This window comes from Erythrolamprus reginae, chromosome 3, assembly GCF_031021105.1.
Source record: "Erythrolamprus reginae isolate rEryReg1 chromosome 3, rEryReg1.hap1, whole genome shotgun sequence".
Classification (NCBI taxonomy): Eukaryota; Metazoa; Chordata; class Lepidosauria; order Squamata; family Dipsadidae; genus Erythrolamprus; species Erythrolamprus reginae.
Genome location: NC_091952.1, coordinates 27,400,354 through 27,423,913, shown reverse-complemented (window position 1 = coordinate 27,423,913; position 23,560 = coordinate 27,400,354). Strand labels below are relative to the sequence as shown.

The 23,560-nt window shown below is 38.2% G+C and overlaps 1 protein-coding gene across 10 annotated transcripts in view; it reads left to right on the top strand.

Moving 5' to 3' along the window:
- The window catches only part of STAU1 (staufen double-stranded RNA binding protein 1), a 42,642-nt gene that overhangs the window by 16,054 nt on the left and 3,028 nt on the right, over positions 1-23,560 (top strand). For 4 of the 10 annotated variants that reach the window (XM_070744644.1, XM_070744648.1, XM_070744645.1 and 1 more), the window contains exons 5-13: positions 1,559-1,715; positions 6,182-6,320; positions 9,028-9,193; positions 13,409-13,507; positions 14,988-15,218; positions 15,633-15,770; positions 16,912-17,058; positions 19,002-19,074; positions 20,982-21,298. In XM_070744644.1, coding sequence (XP_070600745.1) covers positions 1,559-1,715; positions 6,182-6,320; positions 9,028-9,193; positions 13,409-13,507; positions 14,988-15,218; positions 15,633-15,770; positions 16,912-17,058; positions 19,002-19,074; positions 20,982-21,298 — 1,467 coding nt within the window. The remainder of the gene's footprint in view (positions 1-1,558; positions 1,716-6,181; positions 6,321-9,027; positions 9,194-13,408; positions 13,508-14,987; positions 15,219-15,632; positions 15,771-16,911; positions 17,059-19,001; positions 19,075-20,981; positions 21,299-23,560) is intronic. The other 6 variants (XM_070744646.1, XM_070744649.1, XM_070744647.1 and 3 more) reach the window with 3 other exon arrangements.

The following is a 23,560-nucleotide window of genomic DNA, read 5'->3' as shown; positions in this document are numbered from 1 at the left end:
AATTAAAGATGCAACCCTAGCATACTTTGAAATGTTAGTTACAAAATAGGTACCAGATGATGTGTGTATTTAATTTTTTTTTGCCTTTCAAAAATAAACACATTCTTAGAAAGATATATGTAAAAAGAGTTGGAGAGATGAAACCCATGGAAAGACCCATAAGGCCTTTCTTTATTAAAAAGTAGATGGAAATTGAAGCAGTTCAGTTTTGCTAAGTAACGTGTATATATATTCTATAGAGCAATCCTAAGCTTTAGAGATAAATTATCAGTATGTTATACTAATGATATATGAATTTTACAACTTTTTATATTTGAACACTGTATACATATACAGTGATCCCCCGATCATTGTGAGGGTTCCGTTCCAGGACCCCTAGCAATGATCGGGTTTTCGCAAAGTAGCGCTGCGGAAGTAAAAACACCATCTGCGCATGCGCAGATGGTGTTTTTACTTCCGCCGCAGCAGCGAGGAGCCGAAGATTGGGGTTTCCCCGCCGCCCACGCAAACTCCTCGCTGCTGCCGCGGCCGCCGCTTGTCCGCCGCCTGCCTGCCCGCGCGCCCGCCCTTCGCCCGGCCACCCGCCGTTCGCTCGCTGCTCGCCCGGCCACCCGGGTTCGTTTGGCTTCGGGACATGCCGGCGGCGACATTTTAAAACAGCCGCGCGGCTTCCCAACTGAGTCCCGAAGTCAAAGGCGAACTTCCGCGTTTGGCTTCGGGACTCAGTTGGGAAGCCGCGCGGCTGTTTTAAAACGTCGCCGCCGGCATGTCCCGAAGCCAAATGAACCCGGGTGGCCGGGCGAGCGGCGAGCGAACGGCGGGTGGCCGGGCAAAGGGTGGGCGAGCGGCGAACGGTGGGCGAGCAGCGAGCGAACGGCGGGTGGCCGGGCAAAGGGTGGGCGAGCGGCGAACGGCGGGCGAGCAGCGAGCGAACGGCGGGTGGCCGGGCGAAGGGCGGGCGAAGGGCGGGCGAGCAGCGAGCGAACGGCGGGTGGCCGGGTGAAGGGCGGGCGAGTAGCGAGCGAACGGCGGGTGGCCGGGCGAAGGGTGGGCGAGCGGCGAACGGCGGGCGAGCAGCGAGCGAATGGCGGGTGGCCGGGCAAAGGGCGGGCGAGCGGCGAACGGCGGGCGAGCAGCGAGCGAATGGCGGGTGGCCGGGCGAAGGGCGGGCGAAGGGCGGGCGAGCAGCGAGCGAACAGCGGGTGGCCGGGTGAAGGGCGGGCGAGTAGCGAGCGAACGGCGGGTGGCCGGGCGAAGGGCGGGCGAGCCGGGCGAACGGCGGGCGAGCGGGTGCTGGGGGGGCTTCTCGCTCTCCCGCCAGCAAGAGGAGACCCAGGGAAGCCGCCCAGCAGCTGATCTGCCCGGCGCCATCTACGCATGCGTGCCCATAGAAAAAAAGGGCGCGCATGCGCAGATGGTGTTTGTACTTCCGGGTTTAAAAATTGCCATATAGCCGTTTCGCAATGATCGGGAACGCAATACCCGGGGGATCACTGTATATATATTATGATCAGGTAGCGAAAGTTAAAGTAAGTTAAAGCTCACTTTTCATTTCCAGGTGTTTACAGTGCAGCTGACTCTTGGGGACCAGCATTGGGAAGCTGAAGGAACTAGTATTAAGAAAGCTCAACATGCAGCTGCTGCCAAAGCTTTGGAAGGGACAAGATTTCCTAAACCTACAGCTCGCCCATCTCGCAATGAAGGAAAGAATCCAGGTACAGTATGAGCTGTTGCCATAAGAAAGGTAGACATTTCAGTGACGTATAGATTATTGCCAGTACTTGAGAATTTTGCCCTTTTGCTTTTAATTTAAAGCATAATATTGTGCTATATTAACATCTTTTAAGAAAATAGACAGTATTCTTGCCATTTTTTCTTTTTTCTTGGCATTTTAGGGTGACTTGACTTAAAAGAAGTGAGAGAAATATTTATATGATAAACTAAAGTGTGGTAATTACTAGATAGAACTGAACTCATATTATGTGAAAATGAATTGCCCATTTGACAGATTTAGGTACTCAATTTTGAAATGATCACATTGATTCTTCACTTACAAATGTGAAATTCGATTAACAAGAATTCCTCTATCCATTGATTTATTTAGCATTTAACTCCAGAAATAGATCATACATATTAATATTATCCAATTTATTTTTTAAAAGAAAGACTTTTTTAAAAAACTGATTATGAAAGACTATATTAAAACTGAACATATGGAGTGGTATAAATAGTTATGAAATTGTGAAGTATTCAAATGTATGACTTTCCATTACTGAATGATTCAGTGTCTTATTTGATCCTATTTTGAAACGTAATCAAGGCAATATCTTTTTACAACAAAACAAAACAAGTAGCAAATTCATTCATGACCTTTTAAGATTCACTGATAATTTTCAAGTTTGTTTAAATAGATAGAAACTCTTTCATAGGAAAAAATAATGGCCAGACTTCTATTTAATTTGACTCAGTTCAGGTTTAGAATTGCAAACCATTTCAGTTTTACATGTCACTATATGTGACACTGCATATTTGAATCACAAGCGGCAAATATCAGAAACATAAGAGCAGGGGTGTCAAACATGCTGGCCTCACCTCCGCCCAGTTTAGCAAAGGGGGGGGGGGTCCTGATATGTCCCGTGATGATGACATGAGGATATGAGTTTGACACTCCTGCATGAGAACTTTAAGGGGAACATTTTGCTTGATTGAACAACCTGATATTTTTTTTAAATCTAGCCCACTGCTGCCAGAGTCATTGACATATACTATATAGTGTGATGCGTTCTTTTACGAACTTGAAAATTAGATCATTTATAGTGTGCTTTTGCCTGTTAATGTTGTCATAATGCCAAGTCTGGAAGATGGCTGCAGAATTTGTTTTTCATAAAACAAATTTGTCTTTGCTTTCCTGGAAATCACAAAGCAGTATTTAAGAACATGAAATAGCTGATCTTGAATCCTTATGTTAAGAAACAAAGAGCTCTTTTTGGAATATTGTGGGCTTTTTAGTTTCATGTTAAAGGAATTAAATTGTTATTTTATCCTGTCTTTTTATGTAAGTCATACATATTTAATTCCCTTGTCTCCTATTTTTCCCATAACAACCATATACAAATAGACTTCACTAAATTATTGCACTGTTTAGCAATTGTTCAATTACAGCAGAACTGGAAAAAAAAACTTTATGAACACTTATAGCCATTTTAGCATCCCATGGTCATATGATTATCATTTGTGTACTCCACAGCTCATTTTCCAACAAGCAGAGTAAATGTGACATGACATTGTAAACACATTAAACTCAAGTATGTTTTGTTTAATGAGTGTGTTACTTAACAACAGAGATGCTGGTCTCAACTGTGTAAGCGGGGATCATCTTTATATTCCTTTAACAATTGATTTTCGAAAGCCTCCTTAGATTCATAGGGCTGATTGTATAATTTTTGGATGCTGACCTTAGGATAGCATTGTTTTTTTCCTCTCTGTTTTTCCTCTTTCCCTACACTGCAATTAAATGCCCATTAAGGCCAATCTATCTTCAACTAACCCTGCAGTTGTCCCTTTCCATATCTGGCTCCTTTTCTCTTTTCCTGTTTTGCTTTAAACAGTTTTGGGGCTATAAAGTAAGAAAAAATACTGATTGACATGCCCAGGAGAATGTATTCTGGGTGCACTGAAAGTTTTGTATGTAAACCTACCTCCTGTTCATCCTTACTCTTAATTCTTTATCCTAAAATATTTCATATTGCTTGGTAACTATAGTCTAATGTTTTGCTGTAAAACTATTGAATAGATGGGCTTTTTAATGATCTGTTGGTTTTATCTGTGAATGAGAACTTCAGCTTTGAACTCTTGCTCTTTTTTTGGTAATTCTATAATTCTTTCACAATAAAACATATTTTGTCAGGGGGAAATAATCCAATGAGACTCTTAATGTGAGTTAATTGGCAACCAGAAAACTTCACTTATATGCTCTGTTCTTGCTGCAGTCTCATTCATTCCCAGGTATCACTTTGAGTTTTCAGAGATATGTACCAGGTTGCAGCAAAAGTACATGCCTCGGAAACACTAGTGTCTTGGAAGAAGCCTACTTATTACTCTTTAGGTTTATGTGGAATTCTGATTTGCAAACGTTGTCATAATATGCATACAAGAAATGGTTGGCTATTATGCCAAAGCTAAGTACAAGCTAAAGAACCTATGTGTTTATACTCAGTGAAATGAAAAAAAGCATTTGTGTTTAATCAAGCATATATAATGCAAACCTTGGTAATATATAACTTTCAACAACTGCTGTACTTTCCCCCCCTGCCCATGCAGTTCAAGACTTTCTAATTTAACTCTTGTATTTGAATACTGTTTGCAAATATTAGACAACCTATACGCTATATAGGAAGAATGTCTTCAGATATCACTTCCATTAACACTTTTTGATTAAAACAAGTACCGTATATACTCGAGTATAAGCCGACCCGAGTATAAGCCGAGGCACCAATTTTTGCCACAAAAACTGGGAAAACGTATTGACCCGAGTATAAGCCGAGGTTAGAAAATGCAGTGGCTACTGGTAACTTATAAAAATGGAAAACAATAAAATTACATTAATTGAGACATGTTTTAGAATATTTATTTTAAAGAAAACCAGTAAACTAGCTCTGTAAATTTAAAAGAGGGTAAACAAATTAACAATATTAACAATAAATTAAAAAGTAAAAAAAGTAGCTCGATCAGGAACAAAGCTAAAACCTAAGAGTTAAAATCCTTCAAAACTGGATTCCTTCTCATCATTAATTGGATTTACATTATTGTTCTGTTTTTATATATGCTGTGAGCCACCCTGAGTCCTTGGAGAGGGATTGCATACAAATCCAATTAAATAAATAAATAAACAAACAAACAAATAAGTGTATCCAAAGAAGAGCTTCAGCATTAGCTGCTGTGAGGTTATCAGCATAGAAAACCAGATAGATAGATAGATAGATAGATAGATAGATAGATAGATAGATAGATAGATAGATAGATAGATAGATAGATAGATAGATAGATAGATGATAGATAGATAGATAGATATAGATAGAAAGATAGACAGACAGAAAGATAGATAGATAGATAGATAGATAGATAGATAGATAGATAGATAGATAGATAGAAATAGATAGATAGATATAGATAGAAAGATAGATAGACAGACAGACAGAAAAATAGATAGATAGATAGATAGATATAGATAGATAGATAGATAGAGATAGAAAGATAGATAGACAGACAGACAGACAGATAGAAAAATAGATAGATAGATAGATAGATATAGATAGAAAGATAGATAGACAGACAGACAGACAGACAGATAGAAAAATAGATAGATAGATAGATAGATAGATAGATAGATAGAAATAGATACAGATAGATAGATAGATAGATAGAAAGAAAGAAAAATAGTTAGATAGAAAAATAGATAGATAGAAATAGATACAGATAGATAGATGATAGATAGATAGATAGATAGACAGATAGATATAAAGATAGACATACAGATAGAAAAATAGATAGATAGATAGATAGATAGAAAGAAATAGATACAGATAGATAGATAGATAGAAAAATAGATAGATAGAAAAATAGATAGATAGATAGAAAGATAGACAGATAGAAAAAGAATTCCTGTCTAGCTCTGCCTCATAACACATTATTAGATCCTATCCAAGCAAGGACAGCAACTACCACAAAATACCATTTTTTAAACAGTTTAAATCCTTTCAAAGGAGGGGGAGGAGAATCTGACAGCAGGGGGCCTTTTTAATCCGACTCACCATTGCAAATGGCTGCCTTCTTTGCTTGAGCCAGGGAGAGGAACTACGGCGTGCCAGAGGGGACAAAAGCTGGTGCCTCCTCGCTCTGGCTCAAGCAATGGCGCCCTCGTGTGGTGACTTTGTCAATGACCCGAATATAAGCCGAGGCTGTGTTTTTCAGCCCATTTTTGGGGCTAAAAAACTCGGCTTATACTCGAGTATATACGGTACCTTCCCTTAGCAATTTTACATTAAGACTTGCAATATACTGTCCATCATTTTACATAGAAGTCTTGTTTTTCTATCCCCAAAAGCCCCTCGGGTTAAGTGTTCTCATCATTGAATGAAAGTAAAGAGTTTCACTTTTAACACTTACTCTGTCTTTGTTTTAGATAGTGTAACCCCCACAGTAGAGCTGAATGCGCTTTGTATGAAATTGGGAAAGAAACCTATGTATAAGCCTATAGATGCTTACACAGAGATGAGGTCCACCTACAACTACAATATGAGAGGCGGTGCTTATCCCCCACGGTAGGTTATATCTCAGTACTTTTATATAATGAAATCCCCAAAACAGTTTTGCTTCTGAAGAATATTTTGTTTTTATTTTTCCATTATGAAATTTATTTGCCATCCATCTTGTGCGTATGTTCCAATGGTCTCCCCAGAAACAAGCAAGTTTTATGCATGAATTAACTAAATACTTAATGGAAAGCTATTGAAATGCACTCTGATTCATACAATGAAGTCACTGCTAGAGCCCTGAAATTTACCTTCGTAAATTAATGGTGCAGCATTTCCAAGCATAAATATTATAATAGATGGATGATTGAGTTGACATTACTTTTTTTCCTCATTTTTGGATAGGAAATACAAAAAATAATTTTTTTAAAAAAAAAATCTGAGAGCCAAACTATATTAAGATAGTAAAACATGGGTGGGAAAAACCTGTACTCTTTGTTATTTGTGAACAGTGCTTAGTGGGCAAAGCATGGGTTATATTGTTGAACAGAGCCTCCTGCTTTGCAGTGTTCTGAAAAGAATAATACTGTATACCCTCTTTCCCCAGTATTGAAGCCTGTCTCCTGTTGTCCTGGGTCAATAGACTTGCTCTTTCCAGTGAGAACTGCTTAACACATTTAAAATCCTAAGATTTTTTTAAAAAAATGACCTGACCATCTGTTTACCAATCCAGAATATTGTCTCTTGTCCCTGTTTATTCAGAGAAAGTGGTATTTTCCACCTTGTACCAGCAAAAATGCTAGGATTAAAAATGAATATTAAATAATTCAAATTAACAAGAGTGTGCTGGGCATTTATTAATAAATTTAATGTTAGTAAGTTTACATTAGTAAGTTTGATGTTTATGAAACCACCCAGAGTTGCCTTGAGGCAAGGTAAACAAATCAAACAAAGAAACAAGTAAACAAAGAAAGTGGATGCCCAGGCACTTTAACAGAATCAGGTCTTCAATGCCTTTCAGAAGGCCAGCAGGGTTGAAGCCAATCTAGATTTTGGTGGTGATGATGTTCCAAAGAGTGGTGGTTGTGGTAGAAAAAGATCTACTCCTGGGTCCTATCAGATAGCGCTCTTTGATAGATGGGACCTGTAACCGGGAAAAGGTGATCCCTCAGATCACCCAATCCCATTCCAAGCTTTATATGTTATTATAAAAAACAAATTGTCAACCAGTGAATTGAATCCCAAAACAATCTGGCAACTAATGCAATTTATTTATTTATTTATTGGATTTGTATGCCGCCCCTCTCCGAAGACTCGGGGCGGCTAACAGCAATAATAAGACAGCATATAATAATAATCCAATACTAAAAACAATTAAAAACCCATTATAATAAAAACCATACAGACATACCATGCATAAAATTGTAACAGCCTAGGGGGAAAGAGTATCTCAGTTCCCCCATGCCTGGCAGCAGAGGTGGGTTTTAAGTAGCTTACAAAAGGCAAGTAGGGTGGGGGCAATTCTAATCTCTGGGGGGAGCTGGTTCCAGAGGGCCGGGGCCGCCACAGAGAAGGCTCTTCCCCTGGGTCCCGCCAAGCGGCATTGTTTAGTTGACGGGACCCGGAGAAGACCCACTCTGTGGGACCTAACTGCTCGCTGGGATTCATGCAGCAGAAGGCGGTCCCGGAGATAATCTGGTCCGGTGCCATGAAGGGCTTTATAGGTCATAACCAACACTTTTAATTGTGACCGGAAACTGATCGGCAACCAATGCAGACTGCGGAGTGTTGGTGTAACATGGGCATATTTTAAATTTACAAAGCAAGTTACACTAAATTGGGACTGAGTCATGGGCAAGCCAATAGTTGCCCACTTTTGTGGATGAAACAAGTTTTGAGCAAATGTATTCCCACACGTCTTACTCCTAGATTGGCCTTTCTCTAGCTTTCTTACCTACCGTACATTAAATGTTAGGTGGAATTTCCATGAGTTTTGTAAGTGCTTCTTTTTTATCACATTATGAGCTCTGGAGCCAGGCAGTGCAGATTTTTTTTCAGATTATAATTTTAGATGTATATTTTTCATTCATTTTGAGGATGGCTTGAAGGAGAATGTGAGGACAACAAGTCTTTGAACTCATCCTCTCTTTATGATAGAAAACAAACCTACACACTAAATTCAATATTGCATTCAAGTTTTGAAAGAATTACATGAATGTCATCCATGTTTTTGGGAAATCACTGGTTCTAGTACAAAATCAGATGCGGAATGTTTTAAAGACATGAAAAAATACATTTGGGATGGATTCATGATGCTTTTGCTTGTAACTGGCTTTATATGGAGACAATTCTGTAATAATACAGTATTGAATCAAGAATCCTCTAAAGCAGTGTTTCCCAACCTTGGCAACTTGAAGATATTTGGACTTCAACTCCCAGAATACCCCAGACAGTGAATGCTGGCTGGGGAATTCTGGGAGTTGAAGTCCAGATATCTTCAAGTTGCCAAGGTTGGGAAACACTGCTCAAAAGGGGCAACTCTTAAGAGTTGACTGGAAATTCTATGAGCTACCATTCTTTTATGTTTCTGAAGTGGACCAGTTTGACTAATCTGATAAACAGTGTGTGCTTTATTTTGTCATTCAAACATGGGAGGGCCAACCATTGTGCATTTGGTTCTGTATTGGCTTTTATTGTAAGCTCTTAAACTTTGTTTTCCGGCAGAGTAACTTCACGTGGACTGGAAATTTGAAATGTGAAATCTTTCTGTTTTTAGGTACTTCTATCCATTTCCTGTAGCACCATGGCTCTATCAAGTAGAGCTTTCTATAGGGGGACAGCAGTTTCATGGGAAAGGTAGAACACGACAGGCTGCTAAGCATGATGCAGCTGCTAAAGCACTGAAAATCCTGCAAAACGAGCCCCTGCCTGAGAAACCAGAGGTAGTATGTCTGGAGCATTATCCAAATCCATTCAACGCTTTTGATTATGCTTTGAAGTTCATTGAAAATAACTTGTTCTGTTTAAGTTTGTGCAAATGCTGTAGCATTGATATTTGAAGACTTATATGCACTTTATTTTGGGGACATTTATCCTGTCCTATGGTGGCTTTACCGGTTAAGCTATAAGTGAACCCATCATGTACTTCTAACTAATCAAATATGTTATTTGCTGTCACAGCATCTGAGAGACATGTAAGCTGATTGCAGGATAATCAACATGTTAACAAGTAGAAATTGTTTTTTTATAGGCACAATAAACAAAACTAATATTTTTTGCTTAAAATATCTTTAGGCTGCCTGTTAGGGCTTGGTAATCTTCCAAGGCAGCTTAAAAGGTAAAAGTAGTACATTCAGTACATTCTAATGTGTGGCTAGTTGGGGCGAGTAATCTGGAGAATTGATTATAAATTGGCAGGATAGGAAACACTGCTGGCTTAGCATGAATCTGTTTTTCAGTATTCATAGGCCACTGCCCAGTGTTGAAACATTCTCTCTCTTGTAGCTTTTCTTTCACACTAAGTTTCTTATAGCTTAGTGCCTGGATTTATATACTGTGTTAAGTTGCATTTGTTAATTGTGTATTCAAAAAATTGCAATTTGTTTTGTTTATGAACTACTGTGACTAACATATGATGCATTTTAACAAAACTGAACAACATTGAAGCCAGTGCCTTACCAATTATCCTAATCAGTGGGTAGCTAAATTATTGATGGCAAAAAGATGCATAGTAAACCCATTCAAATACAGTATGTTGGTAAGTCATTAAGCATTGCAGAAATAGAATACTTTCTCCCAGGGAATATATTTAAGTAATACTGCATAGCAGCCAAGAATTCTGTGATTCTATTTCATGCAATGCTGGTCAAAAGTTATTAATAAAGTTGTCGCATGTTTAATTGTCTGGTGTGAATCCTTCTGTAATTATCAATATTTAAGCTGTACCACAAAATTCCATTATTTATTTAAGCTCTATATTTTAGTTTACAGGAAAAAAATGTAATGTTTGCAGCAGAACTGAATTATTGGTACTATCCACATGCATTTGTGAAAGGCAATTGATGTTTAATTGTTTAATTTGGTGTACTTTTAGAAGCTGCCTGTTTAGCCTAGTATTAGTTGTTAGAGAGATATTAGTCTTTTTGCAGCATATTAAAATGTGTTGTGGCACCTTGAAGTTTAACAACATTCATTATTACATTAATTTTGTGCATAACAGTACACTTCATCAGATGCATGAGTACTGTCCTATATGAAAAGTATTGTGCACTTCATGGCCTTCGATCTCTAGAAATTTGCTTTTGTTAAGCTAAAGTACCACAGGACTTCTTACTATAGCTAGTAATGTTGATAGCAGTTCTACAGGTTCTTTGGTAGGGTGCTTGTCTAACATTGCTATCAAACTTCTCTAAACTCAAAAGATCAAAATCTGCGAACACATTTGTCACTTCTGTATTTAAAGCATCCTCTGTATGAAAAGCTATGTGTATACAGACACTTTCTAAATAGCATTAATCCTACCTTTTTTTTTGTCTACCCACTTCATTATTGCCTTGTAGCAGTATAATTCTAAAGAATTGTTGTTTGCTTTGGCTTTCTTGATGATCCCCTTCATCCTGTACGAAGCTATTTTGCATGAAACTAATTTGAAAGAGAAGGGGTTGTGCTTGTGATGTGTACCATTGCATGGCATAGCAATATTGTTTTGCTGCTGGAAGTGGAAGAGCATGTGTAGCATATAGCTGCTTGCTATGAGTAGCCTGAACAATGTGTTCAGGCTTCTGTGTTAGTATGATTTTAATTAGGCTTAAAGTTAAAGTCCTTTTATGTATGAGCAGAAGCTTGCTTGATTTGATTTTAAGTGGACACCATAAAAATAGCTGATATAAAACGTCTATTACCTTTGTCTCATAACTCGACTTTCTCTCATGATCTCCCTTACTCAGAATTGCTTGAGCAAATAATTATTCTCCCAAGCATCTTATTTGCCACCATTACTGAAATATGCATGGATTTGCTTAAATATCAGGTGAATAACCTGCAGTGGAAAATTTGTTCAGGAATTGAGGATAAAGAGAGTCCAAAATTCCTGGCTTTTAAAATGAAATATAAGAGGCTTTGTCTTTCTTGCCTATATATTTCTAATGCTTTCAGATGGCAAAACTATTCTAATATAAAAGCTAGAACAAGAAGGAAAACACATTTCCATCAAAACTGGCCCAACAAGTTTCTATATATAAACAAAAATAAATCCCCATGCTCATGTACATACTCATGTACCATAGTTGGGTAATGAAACATCTGCAAACATATAATCGAGCTCATAAAGCATCAAGAATTCCACAGTTCAACCTTAAGGTAGTAATACAAATTGATCATTTTAAATCCGCATTGGAAAATTAGGTATTGATTTGAACTATCCATTTTTTAGAATTAATTTTGTAATTATATTTTCAAATATAATGTAATATATTGGACTATATTAATGAGATTTAATGTTGCCATCTTGGACAGTAGCAAAGCTTGTACAAATTAGGATGACATATACAGTAAGTTTTTTACTTACATACAAAAATCATTTAATTCTCTTTGAAACTTGGAAAAGGAGTAAAAAAAAATGGAAGCCATATCCTAAATAAGATAGCTTAGCTTTATGCTGATGAAAGAAATCTGTTAAGGTACTAATAAGGAAAGTCTACAGATTTCTACATTAATTTGTTCACTGCCCAATAACTTGTACTATTTAAAACTCTTATGCAAACATTCCCTTTTGGAATTTTGAAACTCTTGGTTTCAAGTTCTTTCCTCTGCTAGAAACACATAATTCCATTTTGTGTAATACTTAAAAATTATTTTTTAATTATTTTTGAATTTTATAAATATTTTAATTATACAAATATTTTTTTAAAAAAATCTAGTACAAAAATACTTTATTTATTTATTGTATTTATTGTATTTATTTATTTATTTATTTTATTTATTTATTTTATTTATATGCTGCTTAATCCAAAGCAGACTCAGATAACCATTTGAAGATGGTTATCAGTTTAAATTCTTGAGATGTATGCAGAATCATTATTTTCCTTTAATTCTGCCAGATTTTCAACATGTTTAATTGTAAATTGTTGTCAAATATAGAAACTTGGAAACTTTATATTGGGCTCAAATTTCAGCATTCTACAAATTGGGGTTTTCCCCCCTGATATTTTTAAAATAAGAGTGAGTGTGTGTTGAGTATGACTCAGCCTTCCATCTTTTTAAAATGGGTGAAATGAAGACCCAGATTGTTGGGGACAATATGCTGACTGCTCAGAGAGTGTTGCAAAGCACTATGAAGCAGTATATAAGCCCAAAGACTATTGCTATAGCATAATTCCAAAAATGAAGTATACATTAAACAGGATATGCAGAATAATTGAACTTTTTGCATATAAACTCAGCTAAAATTGGGAAGGGAAAAAAAACTTGGCATTTTTCCAGATTTCAGAAATTGTATTAATTTCCCCCCAAAATAGGGTTAGTTTTAATATTTTAAGTATAGAATAAACAATTGGAAAAGTCACAATGGCAGTAAAGGAAAGGAGTAGTGTGTTCCTTTCTACATGCTTTAAATGCCCATGCTGCTCTTAGTTTATAATATAATGGTAGGTTAAGGGCAGAGGATTAATGTTAGAACAATCCAGGTTCAGCGCTCCCCTTGGACACACAGCAATAATTGCATGGTTCCTCAGAAAGTAGCTGAGAAAGGGTAAAATTATAGAAAAAATCTTATTCAAAAATGTATAGAAAAATATTATTCAGGCTGAATTGTATTGTGCAACAATACAAATACAAGCAATACCTCTGAAACTTTAAAGTTTCTTGCTGTTTTTTTACATGCTTACCGCAAGCTGTTGCATGTATACATCAAATATCCTTTCCTTGTATGTATTCCTACATCTTTCAGAATATTCACAGATTTTTTCAGACAATAACTTTTGGGCACTTCACTTGCATGTTAGGTAGTCATAGTGAGACATCCCTGAGCCTTCAATTTAATCTGCCTTTAAAAACATGCTTAACATTCCTATACTAACCCTCTACTGTGTGTAGTAGTCTTGTTGTTAGTGAGCTAGTATGACAGCTGTGCCTCTTCAATGTAATTGTTCTTCTCTTAGATAAATGGGAGAGAACCAGATGATGAAAATCTCAATAAATCTGAAATAAGCCAAGTGTTTGAGATTGCACTTAAAAGGAACTTGCCTGTGAATTTTGAGGTAGGTTTAGTTAATTGCTCTAAAAGCGGTTTTATTTTAGCATATTGAAGGCAGTAAAACATTTGACAGGGATAATACATTTGGGTCAGATCTGACTGACCTTTAAAACTGTATTAGGGTATGTTTCTTTCCTGGGTCAAATAGTTAAATTGTTTTCCCTCTTAATAGATTACAGGTATGAAAATTAAAAGAAATAATATGCTGGCAGCAGCTAAATTATTCCATACAGAATAGAATATAATAGAATGAAAGATGCCACAAATATCCTGCTCTAATACTTCACTGTGTTTTAATAAAGCTCATTCAGTTATAGGATATACAAATATATTAGCTTGAATTTAAAATTTAAAGATGAGCCGGAGATAATTTTCACTTGCATGTGGAATTCCTGATTTTTGCTGCAATTCTTAGACCAGGGGTGTCAAACTCACGGTGGTGTCACGTTAGGTATTGGGACTTTTTCCCCCATTTGCTAAACCAGGCGTGGGCGTGGCCAGCACATGACACAATCAGCCCGTGGATTGGGAGTTTGACAGCCCTGCCTTAGAGTGTGTCCCATGTTATTCCAGAAGGGTCTCCAAGTCCTTAGGAATAGCTGAGGAGGGACTGCAGTGTGAATGGGAGGGGGTGTCTAAGTGTGAAAGGGAAAAGTCAGAAATCTCTTGGCAAAGGGATGTCTATGAGTGATTGCTGAATCTATTGGCTGTGTTGACACATAATACCCAAAAGTAGTTTACTGTACTGTGGATCAACCACAACTGGCATTAAAGAAACCACAGTTTGAATGTCTATTTCTGGCAGTGGAGATAGTAGAGGAAAGAAGATGGGAAGTTTTGACTCATTTTGATTTCAGGCACATCAGTAAACTATGTTTTAGTGTGATGTCCAAATGCTGCCATTGGGTTCGATACTTCTTGAACATTAGAATTTAAATATCACAAGTGTTGGATGATATTGGCACGACAGTTTTTAAAAGGTCACATATATTCATGTTTAAGAATGCACAGCACTACGGTATATTTCTGATATTGTTTGCATGAAATATAAAAGTATAAAGGAAAGTCAAATGTATCTCTTAGCAATAGCATATGATTCTTCATTGAGAATTAATATATTGGTTCAATGGTAGTATGAATGCATGCCCAAGTGTAGTTTTATTTTTTAAACCCTTAAAATTTTGTGCTGGTCAAAATATTTACACCATAAGCAACTAAATTTATTACAATGACAATAAGATAGCAAAATCCATGCAATTAAATGTGTAGATATGTTTCAGTGTTTAGACTTTTAATCTGCAGGGATGCTATAATAAACAGGGAGGTTTTGAAAATACAGTTACGTCCTAGTCCTGTTTACCAAGAATGTCGATTGATACTTTAATACTTCCCTCACAAATTTCAGTTTAGTTCATGTGAATGAAATTTGTTACAACCATTGTACTTTACCATTTTTAATAAGTGTTTATCACGCTTTCACTCAGTTTTTACCTCTGAAACAGGTGACCCGGGAGAGCGGTCCCCCGCATATGAAGAGCTTTGTAACAAAAGTATCTGTGGGCGAATTCATGGGTGAAGGTGAAGGCAAGAGCAAGAAGATTTCAAAAAAGAATGCAGCTATTGCAGTCCTAGAGGAGTTGAAGAAACTGCCTCCTCTTCCTACGGTTGAGAAAATGAAGCCACGAATCAAAAAGAAAACGAAAACAATAGTCAAGGTAAGAGAAAAACTACAACTATCCAAAGAAGCAAAGGGACCTCAGCTTGCATTATTGCATATTATAACTCTCAATTGTTGTCGTCATTGTGCCACTCCAATAACACTTGTATTGCCATAAGTGTTTAGTGCCCTCTGTAAGCCCAGGTTCTATAACTCTGTTTCACTGAAGATTTGCTAAGTAGGCATTTCTTGTTTTTGTTTGGCCTGCACGTTTAGCCTTATGCAAAAGTTGGTCATAAATGTGATGTGCTAAGTACATTTGCTTGGCGCTTTCAAATTATCCAGGCCTTTAGAAAATCATGAATTAAAAAGTGCACCCATGATCCTTAAGAGTGTGTAATGAGACTGCGCTGTGTTACAATTTTTCTTGACAGCTGTTAGCTGATGTCAGCTTTTTCTGTCCAAATTGCAGACGAGTCCTGAATACGGCCAAGGTATGAATCCTATTAGCCGACTGGCTCAAATACAACAAGCAAAGAAAGAGAAAGAGCCAGAGTATATGCTCATCACAGAGCGTGGGTTGCCAAGGCGTCGGGAGTTCGTTATGCAGGTTTGAACAGTTTGGCACTCTTCTTTTGTGTATGTGCATAAATTAATTCTAACAGATTCATTTACTGAATTCATAAATGCTGTTAAATATTAATATTTTAGTTCATTTCTCCAGCTGACCTTGTATAGGCTCAGAATTAGGGAAGGTCAGGTCTGGTTAATATTCCAGTAGGAATATCTGTACTTATAGATATAGTATAGAACAGTTGTTTCCCAACCTTGGCAACTTGGAGATATCTGGACTTCAACTCACAGAATTCCCCAACCAGCATTCACTGGCTGGAGAATTCTGGGAGTTGAAGTCCAAATATCTTCAAGTTGCCAAGGTTGGGAAACACTGGTATAGAAACAGTATAGAGCCGTTACCCTAGCTCAGCTCCAATGTATGTGCAGCTGGCTAGCTGATTTTTGGCTCGCTCGGAGGTCTGAGAGGACATTTTCGGCTTCCAGAGATTCTCCAGGGAATGAGGGAGGGCATTTTTGCCTCTGGAGTGTGGGGAGGGCGAAAAACGGGCCTGCTGGGCCCACCAGAGTTTGGAAAATGGGTTGTTTTGGGCCTCCATAGGACCTCTGGGGGGGCAAGGGAGGCCATTTTCACTGTCCCTAGGCATTGAATTATAGGTGTGGGCACTCATGCATGCCCGGTAGCACATACACACGCTTTCAGCACCGAGGAAAAAAAGGTTCGCCATCACTGGTATAGAGATTTTAAGAATCTAGACATGCAGCATTGCAAGAAATTTCTAAGGGAGATCATAAGCTGGATTTATAAGTGTTACTTATCCTGCAGCAGATATAATACATGAGACAAAAGGCAGTGCGTGGACTAATTTATCTTTCCATTTGATATGGCTCTTCTGTCAGATTATATTTACATGAATATGTTGCTAACGATCACCTATGCTTCTGTTTTTTATAAAAAGATACAAGAGCCGGTTGGCATGGTGATTAAGGTGAACTGGGATTGAAGCAACTTGAGTTCTAGTTCTGCCTTAAGCACTGAACCCAACTGGGGAACTTTGGGCCAATCTCTTTTAGACCTAGAAAGAAACCCCTTCTGTTTTGCCAGGAGTCAAGACTAATTCAAAAGTGCAAAAACAAAATGAGAATGAGAAAAATCACTTTTTCCCCTGGAATTCTAGGTGAAAGTTGGCATGCACACAGCTGAAGGAATGGGAACTAACAAGAAAGTAGCCAAACGCAATGCAGCTGAAAACATGCTGGAGCTCTTAGGATTTAAAGTCCCCCAACCACAGCCCCCAAAACCAGCACTAAAGACAGAAGAAAAGGTAAGACAAGATTGATTGATATTGTTATTTATGAAGTACCGTATATACTCGAGTATAAGCCGAGTTTTTTAGCCCCAAAAATGGGCTGAAAAACACAGCCTCGGCTTATATTCGGGTCATTGACAAAGTCACCACACGAGGGCGCCATTGCTTGAGCCAGAGCGAGGAGGCACCAGCTTTTGTCCCCTCTGGCACGCCGTAGTTCCTCTCCCTAGCTCAAGCAAAGAAGGCAGCCATTTGCAATGGTGAGTCGGATTAAAAAGGCCCCCTGCTGTCAGATTCTCCTCCCCCTCCTTTGAAAGGATTTAAACTGTTTAAAAAATGGTATTTTGTGGTAGTTGCTGTCCTTGCTTGGATAGGATCTAATAATGTGTTATGAGGCAGAGCTAGACAGGAATTCTTTTTCTATCTGTCTATCTTTCTATCTATCTATTTTTCTATCTATCTATTTTTCTATCTATCTATCTATCTATCTATCTGTATCTATTTCTATCTATCTATCTATCTATCTATTTTTCTATCTGTCTGTCTGTCTGTCTGTCTATCTATCTTTCTATCTATATCTATCTATCTATCTATCTATTTTTCTATCTGTCTGTCTGTCTGTCTATCTTTCTATCTATATCTATCTATCTATCTATCTATTTCTATCTATCTATCTATCTATTTTTCTGTCTGTCTGTCTATCTATCTTTCTATCTATATCTATCTATCTATCTATTTCTATCTATCTATCTATCTATCTATTTTTCTGTCTGTCTGTCTATCTTTCTATCTATATCTATCTATCTATCTATCTATCTATCTATCTATTTTTCTATCTGTCTGTCTGTCTATCTATCTTTCTATCTATATCTATCTATCTATCTATCTATCTATTTTTCTATCTGTCTGTCTGTCTGTCTATCTATCTTTCTATCTATATCTATCTATCTATCTATTTCTATCTATCTATCTATCTATTTTTCTGTCTGTCTGTCTATCTATCTTTCTATCTATATCTATCTATCTATCTATCTATCTATTTCTATCTATCTATCTATCTATCTATTTTTCTGTCTGTCTGTCTATCTTTCTATCTATATCTATCTATCTATCTATCTATCTATCTATCTATCTATCTATCTATCTATTTGGTTTTCTATGCTGATAACCTCACAGCAGCTAATGCTGAAGCTCTTCTTTGGATACACTTATTTGTTTGTTTGTTTATTTATTTATTTATTTAATTGGATTTGTATGCAATCCCTCTCCAAGGACTCAGGGTGGCTCACAGCATATATAAAAACAGAACAATAATGTAAATCCAATTAATGATGAGAAGGAATCCAGTTTTGAAGGATTTTAACTCTTAGGTTTTAGCTTTGTTCCTGATCGAGCTACTTTTTTTACTTTTTAATTTATTGTTAATATTGTTAACTTGTTTACCCTCTTTTAAATTTACAGAGCTAGTTTACTGGTTTTCTTTAAAATAAATATTCTAAAACATGTCTCAATTAATGTAATTTTATTGTTTTCCATTTTTATAAGTTACCAGTAGCCACTGCATTTTCTAACCTCGGCTTATACTCGGGTCAATACGTTTTCCCAGTTTTTGTGGCAAAAATTGGTGCCTCGGCTTATACTCGGGTCGGCTTATACTCGAGTATATACGGTAATACTTAGATTTAATGAACACTCAGCTCCAGCTAACTATGGGTGCTTTGCTTAAAAAAATCAGACCAATAATACATATCTCCAAACTATGTTTTTGCAGAAAAAGATTGAAATGATAGCTTTCAATTGGTATTCACAGTAGAAGGAAAACATATGCGAAATGACCAGGCTGAGTTGTAAAGGCATATTAAAACAAGACAGGAAGTTCATTGTTTTGACTTAGAGTCTCATCTTTCATTCAGATTACAGTGTAATACAATAATAAATCTAAATATGTTTTCTCTTAGACGCCAGTAAAAAAGCCAGGTGATGGAAGAAAAGTAACATTTTTTGAACCTGGGTCTGAAGAAACATCTAATAGTAAGTGAACTTCAATTTGTTTTACTTCTATAATAATTATTTTAAGTGGATTAATTTAAATGATTAAAATAAAGATATAAAGATGTACAGTATAGTCAGTTGTTGATATAAAACAATTTAAAGCCAAATATAAATACATTATATACTGTAAATACTATAAATTTGAAAACATGAATCTAAGAGGATAAATATGAATGTTATTGTTTTGAAAAATAAGAGATAGTACATTGCCTGTTAAGTAGATGCTTAAGATTAGATGAATATACATTAGGATTACTTGTATGTGTGTTTATACAGTTTGTCATACTATTTGCTCTGCAATAATTAATAAAAAGGTAATCAAATAGAAACAGATTATTGGCAGCAGTGGAAGATAAATGTTCTCAATGAAATAAATGCAGAAATCAGTTTAATCACAAATAGACGGTCTCTCAAATCAACATTTTTTATGGTTTTCCAGTTAATGATTCAGTCTTAAACTACTACAATACATATGCACAAGCTATAAAGGTACATCTCTCCCCCTCCACCCCCAAGTAGGTCAGAAAGCATGATACGTTGCATTCAGGTTCATTTTAAATCAGGTTGGTTTTTTAAGAATATACTGAATTAATAGAGAATCCATTATAAATTTAAAAATTTAATTCTGCCATTCTGATTGAAAAATGGGGGATTGATAGAACACTTGCATTGTATGCTGAAAATACATTCTCCGTAATGGGTGGAGCTAACCTCCAAGCATGGGTTGAAACTGTCCTCTAGCCAATCAGGACTCAATCTGAAATAATAAAAGCCGTCCTTGTGCCTCGATACCCCCTCTTTGTTGGTGTCCAAGCAGGCCAGCCTTGCACCCTTTTATTCGTGTTCTCTAGTCCACTTCCATTACACAAAGCAGCTGTCACACCCATCCTGGCTCCGGCTCTCTCAGAACTGAGCCATTCAGTTCAGGACTCCTCCGTCCTGTAGGTACTGAAGCTTATTCCGCAGGGAGAAGGTGTCTGCATCTCAGGTGTATGCATAGGTCATCATGCACCACTGGGTTGCCCCAGGACCGAGGTCCGACATGATTTCATTCTGCCTTCGTGACAGCTAATGTTCAACTGACCTTTCTGCATTGTTGACCCGCAGTGCCAAAGCCACGGAAGCATGGTCTACCCTGCTGTCATTTGGGGAGGTCTCTTGTGTGACCACCGGGTCCGGTCCGGCACCATTTGTCCGACACTGAATGGATTTGGTGCCATGGTGAACATGGCAGTTTGCCAACGGGTATTGCAATAGGTGGTGTGAAATACTGGGGTCGCCAGCCTGATTTGGTTGCCCGCCCAACGGATAGACTTCTTGGTATGTCCCATCCTTGGAGGTTAGCTCCACTCACTATGGAGAAGAGGTGTTGGTAAATTTACCTGATACGTCCTTTCTTGTAGAATGCAGCTAACCTCCCAAGTCCCTTTCTGGATCATGTGGTGTGGGCTGGTTTGAGGGGCTGTTAGTCATGTATATCTATTGATTGGTTTGGGAGTGGCACATGGATTCTGGCCTTCTTCCTTCATCAAAGAGGGGGTATCGAGGCACAGGAACAGCTTTTATTATTTCAGATTCAGTCCTGATTGGCTAGAGGGCAGTGTCAACCCATCCTTGGAGGTTAGCTCCACCCTATGAGAAAGGACATATCAGGTAAGTTTACCAATGCCCCTTTTCCTTAATTTTATAAGCTTCTTCTAGTCTTTTGAGAAGACCAGCATTGAAAATAATGCAGAATATTAGCCCTGAACTATTCACTCTTGTTTTGAGAGAAATTGATTTGATTTGCAACATCTTTTCAGACTTTATATTCAATGATCTATCAATTTGCAGGTAAGCAAATTTGCCTGTTAAATCTCCACTCTTGTATTCTGTCTCTTCATTAGGTAATAAAGAGGATGAGTTTAGGATGCCTTATCTCAGCCATCAGCAGCTTCCTGCTGGCATTCTTCCCATGGTCCCTGAGGTTGCACAGGCTGTAGGAGTCAATCAAGGACATCACACCAAAGAGTTCAGTAGAGCAGCCCCCAATCCTGCCAAGGCTACAGTAACAGCCATGATTGCAAGAGAGCTGTTATATGGTGGCACGTCTCCTACTGCTGAAACCATTATAAAAAACAGTTCCTTGGGCTATGTTCCGCATGGGCCTCTCACGAGACCCTCTGAACAGTTGGATTACCTTTCTGGTGTTCAGGGAATCCAGGTAAACTAAAAGTTGATTATTTCAATATGTGTCTGTAGGGGTGAGCTTTGTGGTTGAACAACTCACTGTGCAACAAAGTTTTGGAAGAGGGTAAGAGGGTTTGTGAAGGTTATTCTGAGTAATCTCAGGCCTATAGAATAGATGACTGTGGAGGCTCTTCCTGTGCTATTTTATATTTCATTTTGCTTATTTTGTTCTATCTCTACTTTTTTAGCATTGCAGTTGATCAGCCTCCATCTCTATTAGGAGTATTGTAGCTTGGTCTTTCATAAAGGTTTTCCAAGGTGACTTACTAGTTGAGAGATTCTTTTTTCTATTAATATATTGAATTAGTTTTGATTTATATCTAATTACCCAATCAGCTCTTAGTAATATCTAATTACCCAATCAGCTCTTAGTAATCTTGAGAACATTGCAGGGAAAGATTTCACTCTTAGGATGCTCCTAATGTGGTACAAACATTTAGCAGAAAGTTAGAATTATAAAACTCTTATTTTTACCGACATCAAAACAGCTTGTGGACTGGATCCTTATTAATATCACTACCAGTTATTTGAGATTCCCAGCTGTAAGAGAGGCTGGCAATCTAGTACCATGGATGCTATGAAACTCATACAACTTCCATATTAAGGTTTTATTAATGTTTTAAAAAATTTAAACACACTTTTTGCATGGATCAAATTTGTTGAGGTAGCTCACTTTTGACTGGGCTTTTGCATGAGAAGTCACCAGATTTCTTAATGTTTAACATTTTGTGCAGCACTTCTTGTTTCTATGAGTACTGATTATTTTGCTACCACAACACACTCCTACAATATCTTACTAGTTATTATTAATTAAATGTCTCCCCTCCCACTTCTGTATTTGGATAGGAGTTTTTGTTTAAAAGAAAATCCTGCAGTTATTTTTCAGTATGATAGTACAGTGATGCCTCGTCTTATGGACCCCTCGTCATACGAACTTTACGAGATACGAACCTGGGGTTTAAGATTTCTTTGCCTCGTCTTAACCCTTTCCATCTTACGAACCTGAGCACGGGTCTGTGGGCTTTCTTACTGCGCCTGCGCTCTCGTACTGCGCCTGCTCTCTCTGACTGCTGAAGGGATTCCCCTGCCTTGTGACTGTCACTGCTGGGATTTCCCATTTGCTTGCATGGGAATTCCCCGCCCCCTTTTGCTTGCACCTGAGGCGGGGAACACCAGAGCTGCCCCATTTCCCTGCCACTTTCCCCTCTAGTCCTCTGCTTCCTCTGCTCCCCGCAGCCGCCCCATCCTGCTGCCAAAATCCCCCCTAGCCTGCCGCTTCCTTCGCCCCATCTCGCTGCTAAAATCACCCCTCCAAAAGCTTCCTACACCGCTCCAAATTGCCCCCAAAATCGCTCCCCCAAAAGCTTCTTATCTTGCCCCAAATTTCCCCAAAAATCACACCTTCAAAACTTTCCTACGTTGCTCCAAATTCCCCCCAAAATCGCCACTCGAAAACCTTCCTATGTTGCCCCAAATTCCCCCAAAATTGCCCCTTCAAAACTTTCCTACGTTGCCCCAAATTCCCCCAAGAATTGACACTCCAAAACCTTCCTACTTTGCCCCAAATTGCTTCTAAAATCGCCCCTCCAGCCACTTCCTATGCCACCCAAATAGAGGTCTTAACGAAGGCAAATGGAGTGAAGAAAGGCAGCAAGGAAAAACGAGGCATTTTGAAAGGAGAGGTGAGTTTGGAAGACTTTGGAAGGGATTTGGGGTGGCTTAGGAAGCTTTTGGAGTGGGGATTTTTGGGGGAATTTGGGGCAACATAGGAAGGTTTTGGAGGGGCAATTTTTGAGGGAATTTGGGACAACATAGGAAGGTTTTGAAGGGGTGGTTTTGGGGGGAATGTGAGGCAACGTGGGAAGGTTTTGAAGGGGCGATTTTTGGGGGAATTTGGGGCAACGTAGGAACGTTTTGGAGTGGCGATTTTGGGGGGAATTTGGGGCAACATAGGAAGGTTTTGAAGGAGTGATTGGGGAGAGATTTGGGGTGGTGCTAGCCTTCATTAGGACCTCCATTCCTCGCTTCTCCTTGCTGTCCGTCTCCACTCCGTTAGCCTTCACTTTGTCCGCCTGTCGCTTTTTCCTTAAGGCTTAAAGTTTGGATTTTCCTAATGGGTTTGCAAGCATTATTTGCTTTTACATTGATTCCTATGGGAAACAATGTTTTGTCTTACAAACTTTTCACCTTACAAACCTTGTCCAGTAACCAATTAAGTTCCTAAGACAAGGTATCA